Genomic DNA, 5797 nt, shown 5'->3' with positions numbered 1-5797 from the left:
TGAACTTTATACTGTTTTCTCTGTCCCGTTCATATGCGTTTCCCATCAAGCTGAACACGGAACGTTCAGTTTTTTAGCAAGTACAACAACATTAAAATGTACTTGACAGTCGTTTCTACTTATCAATTCCTTTTGCATTACCTCTCTCGATGCATTTGGTCTTCAAAGTAGCCTACACTAGTCGAGAGCGTTGTCTTTGCACTAAAGGACAAGGAAATGGACGCTCACCAAATGTGGATAACTTCATTTGGAGTGAGAGAGATAAAAAAGCTTGTTAATTATGAAATGCTTGCGAAAATCCCCCGTCATCACAAGGAAAGCGTGTTGAGCTTGGGTAAGTTTGATCTTTCGCACTTCTCATTGGTTCACTTTTGCCTTATCAGTTAGTTAACACTTGCAAACGCACTTGTAAGCGAAATTAAACACATTTTTACTGCATAGTTATTTCAATAAACGGAGAGAGCACCCTGAGAGCTAGAGGAAAAAAAGTCTATCTGGGTTTATACAAGTAATTTATACAAAATAGGCTAGATGTTCAGCCGGTATACCAAAATACATTGAGAAGTATGCACCAAATTAAAAGGACCTTAGAAAGACTACTCTTTTTAGACATTTATGGGGACAGTACTGCCATCTAGTGTTCATTAATGTAGCATACGCTTGCTTCGTCTTCAGCGGTTCTCTATTCGTCTATTGCCTTATCCTCCACAAAATGAGGCGAAAAAGAGGTAATTTAATAAATCTTAAATGTTTATATCCTGCAAATAAAATTGGATAAAACGACATAATATGGACAAAATGTTGAGAATTCATCATGAACTTAATTATTCATGAGAATTATGCGATGTCATGGGCGTCAAATAGCCCACCATTTCTGAATAGCAATGCGGATGAGGAATTCCATCTATTTTTTAAGTATTGTATGAAACAAAACTACAAAAAATATACTGATAGGAGTAGTAGTTAGTAATATCTGTGAATGACAACACCTGGGGCCCATTCTTCTGTATTATAGTTATCTGGATTTTACTGTTGACTATTTCACGTATAGGCTAAACAGGATTAGATTGGATATTTGTAAACGGAGATGATAAACCTGCCCAAGCCACTGCTACTTTTTTTAAACAAGACTACTTTATTAAACCAGGGACAATAATGTAGACACAACCAGTTTTACTTATTAAGAACATTTTTCGTGAGGCAATAACCTTATTTTGGAGTCTTCGGGCCCGTGCATTAATCTGAACGGTGACAGCTATTTTGCGAGTGGCTTGATGTAGAGCAGGATATGCAGATAATTTGCTTAGAAAAATGTTGAACAAATCTGCTTCACAGATCAAATTAAATGAATTGTTTATTGCAACACCGAAATAGCCTAAAACTGTAAAGCCTCTACAAATACTAGAAATAATATAATTAATTGGGCATAGTGTTTAGAAAAAATCTATCAACTCTTATGTAATTTTAGTCACTTTGCTGTTTTCTTATACAATTCGTTAAGTTATTGATTAGGTGTGTGATGTTTTTTTATTATATGATGTCATTACGTTGCGTTCTCCCAACCAATCGCTGCATTGCTGATCATAGTTTCCAGTATCAATATCGAAATGTCCGTTCCGATGTATACAAGAACGCGCAGTAATCTCAAACAGTTTAATCCAGATATTTTAAACAAATCCACAAAATCGTTTGTAGAACCAAATTAGCCAGAGATCAGTTCAATCAATCAATCGATCAATCACCTTTGTTTACAGCGCTTTTAACAATACGGGTTGTGTCAAAGCAACTTTACAGAATTACTGTAGCAATTATAAAAATTACAATTATAACGATTAGAAGATATTTTTTTGATGTTTTAAGCGAGATAGGAACGGACATCTGTACAAATGTTCAAGGAAAAAAACATTAGCAGGCGCCCTGATAAGGTCAAAGGGTCACTTGAAGGAAGTAGGGTGGAAGCTGCACTATTTGGAATGCCATCGGTGCCTTAAAAAATATTTAATTGTTCTGGATGAAAGGAAAGAGTTTACAGTTATATAACTAATAACTCATTGTTGGTATAAAATAATTTGAATAATATCGTGAATTATTTTAGTAATCATTTTAGTTAAACACAATCTGACACATTAATTCACCTGTCATTTAAAAATAATAATGGGAATTTAAAGCCACTCTAATAATCAAACATGTTTCTTCTTTTTCTTAACCTATGATGATGATTGTTGTTTCCTCAATCATGACGTGTTATACAAATAACACTATGCTGTTCTCTTTCTCATTTGTCAATGTTACTTTATACTGTTTATATGATATAGCCATATTTTACATCCTTTTTACCAAAGATTATTGAAATTAATATTGTTTATATTCGAAGCAATCTGTGTTAACGAGTTATCTGCTATTTGCCATGTCAGTGGAATGTTGTAAAGGCCAGACTCACACAGGCCACCTAATAAAACTGCAATAAAACATTTCCCTGCATAAATGCAATCAACAACACGTGTGTCTTTAATTCCAATGTACTTTGAGAGCCAGTGGCAAATTTTGCGAAACTTTGTTGTTTGTTTTACATCAGTTGAGTTTTGATTATTTGATTATAGACATTCAGCAACGCTTTTTATGAGATTCGCTTGATTAACATTAATGTAGCATGTCATTAGAAAAACTGAAGAAATCTGGATAAAAACGCTTAAAGAATAAAAACGCTCTGGATAAAAACGTTCGAAGAAAGTTGTAGTGCGAAGACCGGTGCCTTAATGCATGTTTCAGCAGTTTTTGTTTGTTTGTATTGATACTTGTACAAAAGTAGCTAAATGTGACGATTTTTTTTACAAGTGCTTCTTAAAAAAATTAACAATTTTGTGCAATTTCCCTGTAAGATTAAATACAGCATATCCATACCTGCTAAAACCAGTACATCAGGAGCTTTCATTTGTCTGTTTTTACGACGTTCCGTTCGCACATCAAGGAATTCGTTTGCAGTAAAACCATAAACCACCCCCTCTTTTAAGCATCCTATTAAGCAAAGGGTGAAAGAAGCTTTAATTTGAGCGAACCTTCAAGTCGAGCTTCAAGTCAAGTCTTCAGCTGATATAGTGGTTTAATTTGATTTATCTAATATGTGGTTCAAATAGTCAAATAGAAATATAGTTGATTTTAAATTGTCCTAACGGACCACTCAGCCACAAGAAAAAGTTTTTAAAACACTTTCTCAAAGGTAGATGGGGAAAATTCAAATTAATATATTTCAGTTATGTAGCCTATAACATGTTAAGATATGTTATGTCTGTTCCGTAACCTTTATCATTTCAAATATACTTAAATAAATACAAACAAACCAAATACAAGTTGCACTTATTACGCAGACGATATCGTTGTTGAGCGAATCGATTTTTTTAACCGAACCAGTGAAGCTAGGACTGTTCACTAATTAAGTAATTTTATTACTAAACCTTAATCTCGTTTATGCTATAGGAGTTGAGGCTTCTGGACATAATTCTGTATTACAGGACATTGACGAGACAACAAAGGACAAATAGTCTAGTTTAGTCTACTGATTAATGCAACTAAGCCACCCTCAAATTTTCTTATTAAAATAATATATTTTTCAAATATATTCTTATTCATTCTTATTATTTTATTTATTTATGTAAAATAATCATGGCTTTTTACTAAGAAGTGTTCGTTTGTGTGTGTGTGTGTGTGTGTGTGTGTGTGTGTGTGTGTGTGTGTGTGTGTGTGTGTGTGTGTGTGTGTGTGAGAGAGAGAGAGAGAGAGAGAGAGAGAGAGAGAGAGAGAGAGAGAGAGTATATGTGTGTGTGAGAGAGAGAGAGAGAGAGAGAGAGAGAGAGAGAGAGAGAGAGAGAGAGAGAGAGAGAGAGAGAGAGCCCACACAGAGAGGAAAGAGAGAATCAATAATCAAATATCTCAATATAAGGGGGTGTGCATGCGTTATGTTCTGCACGCAATTGTAACAGGGCAAAGAAAAGCCAGTCTTATTTTTTGCAATTTTATTGTTGCTTCCTGTTTTTTTTTTTATTGGAAGATACGTGGTCATTGTCATCTCACCCATCTTTTAACGAGGATTTAAAAACATTAGCTGCGTACACATTTTCTGTTGGATTTCTAAAACAAATTATTAAATACTTGTAACTAAAGGCAGATTGTCAAGAATAAGAGTGAAAAGGAGAGACTGTTTAGAGAGATTAAGGGAGGGAGTGAGAGAAAAGGTGTGTGTTTTTTGTAAGGAAAGAAGGTATGAATTCCTATTTTACAAACCCGTCGCTCTCATGCCATTTAAACGGCGGTCAAGACGTTCTGCCCAATGTTACACTCAGCTCGACAAACTATGACCCGGTGCGACACTTCTCGCCATATGGCGCAGCCGTTGCCCCAAACCGGATATACTCCAATCCGTTCTATTCAACACAAGAGAACGTTATGTTCGGGTCCAGCCGAGGACCGTACGAGTACGGATCAAATGTGTTCTACCAGGACAAGGATGTGCTTCCGAATTGCAGACAAAGCCTTGGGCAAACACAGGGCTCAATGACCCAGGATTACACTTCAGACCAAGGCAAGACTCTGTCTCAGGAACCAAAAGGAAGTATTCAGATATATCCGTGGATGCAGCGGATGAACTCGCACAGTGGTGAGTATAGAAGCAAAAAAAAAATCTATTTATTACTGGGTGGACTTTGTTTTTACGACTAGGAAACCCACGTTTTATCACCCCATAAAGCACTGATGAAATGCCTTACTGCCCTAAAAGCGCTTTGTTATTATTGAAAGTCCATTTGGCTGGAACAAACGCCTTGCCACCAACCAAATCCAGTCAATACAAAGGGAATAGTTAAACCTAGAAAGTAATTCTCGGAGAAATTTAAATATATCTAGTTAGTGGAAGGGGACAATGAATCAATGTTTAGTTTGTTAAATATAATGTGGGATGCCGCTTGTCTCCAACTTAATTTGAACAATATTGTTGGAAACTTTTCCTGACTTTAACCAAATCATCTCTTTCCTAACAGGAGTTGGCTATGGGTCTGACAGACGGCGAGGTCGCCAAATCTATTCGCGATACCAAACTTTAGAACTAGAGAAGGAATTCCATTACAATCGTTATTTGACAAGACGCAGACGAATCGAGATTGCCAACGCGTTGTGTCTGTCGGAACGCCAGATTAAAATTTGGTTTCAGAACCGCCGGATGAAGTGGAAGAAAGAGAGCAATCCCACATCCACCCTCAATGACAGTGGCTCGGTAGGAGCTGGCCAGGACACGGACAAAGAAGAAGTGGAAACAGGAGGGAAAAAAGAGCATAGCTGACTCCCTCCTTATTAAAGACTCGGCATTCTATAATGTTCTACTACATGATAACCAGACTACCTATCCAACTTTAATAATTTGCACAATTTATTAACACCAAAAACTGTTGTGTTTCGACTAGATGCGATGCGTGTTTTTCCTCTTCGTTTATCCTTTTCCCAGAATTGTGGAAACTTGTTTATTTCCAGAAATGGCACTCCTAGCATTGCACATAGATTGTTACAAATCAAACAACTAGTAAAATCCTTTTCTTCATTGTATTTTGATTTGGTTTTAGCATAATCTATAATCTTTTTTTTTTTCTTCTTTTAGATTTAGATTTTTTTTTTATTCTTTTATTTGGATGTCTTGGATGTTGAGAAGTGCAATGGACTGTGAATGCAGACTTTGAATCTGACCAAATACGTTACGGAAATGTCAAATATTACGCTACAATAATTTATTGTAGTGTAGCCTGTTATCGTAAAT

At 35.9% G+C, this 5797-nt stretch overlaps 1 protein-coding gene across 1 annotated transcript; it reads left to right on the top strand.

Annotated features, from left to right (window-relative positions):
• The first annotated feature begins 3845 nt into the window (after window positions 1-3845).
• On the top strand, window positions 3846-5534 carry hoxc6b (homeobox C6b). The gene is made up of 2 exons (XM_073825958.1): window positions 3846-4651; window positions 5031-5534. Exons 1-2 carry the CDS (start codon window positions 4258-4260, stop codon window positions 5327-5329), a joined length of 693 nt encoding a protein of 230 aa, XP_073682059.1. The 5' UTR covers window positions 3846-4257; the 3' UTR covers window positions 5330-5534.
• The last annotated feature ends 263 nt before the right edge of the window (window positions 5535-5797 follow it).

The sequence above is a fragment of the Garra rufa genome, chromosome 20 (genome assembly GCF_049309525.1).
Source record: "Garra rufa chromosome 20, GarRuf1.0, whole genome shotgun sequence".
Taxonomy (NCBI): domain Eukaryota; kingdom Metazoa; phylum Chordata; class Actinopteri; order Cypriniformes; family Cyprinidae; genus Garra; species Garra rufa.
Note: the sequence above shows the minus strand (reverse complement) of the source record. Positions and strands in the feature narration are given on the sequence as shown.

Excerpts from the sequence above, each read along its gene's own strand:
- hoxc6b (XM_073825958.1), top strand. The coding sequence starts at position 4,258 with ATGAATTCCTATTTTACAAACCCGTCGCTCTCATGCCATTTAAACGGC. Across the intron at positions 4,652-5,030 it reads GCGGATGAACTCGCACAGTG|GAGTTGGCTATGGGTCTGAC; the intron begins GTGAGTATAGAA and ends CTTTCCTAACAG.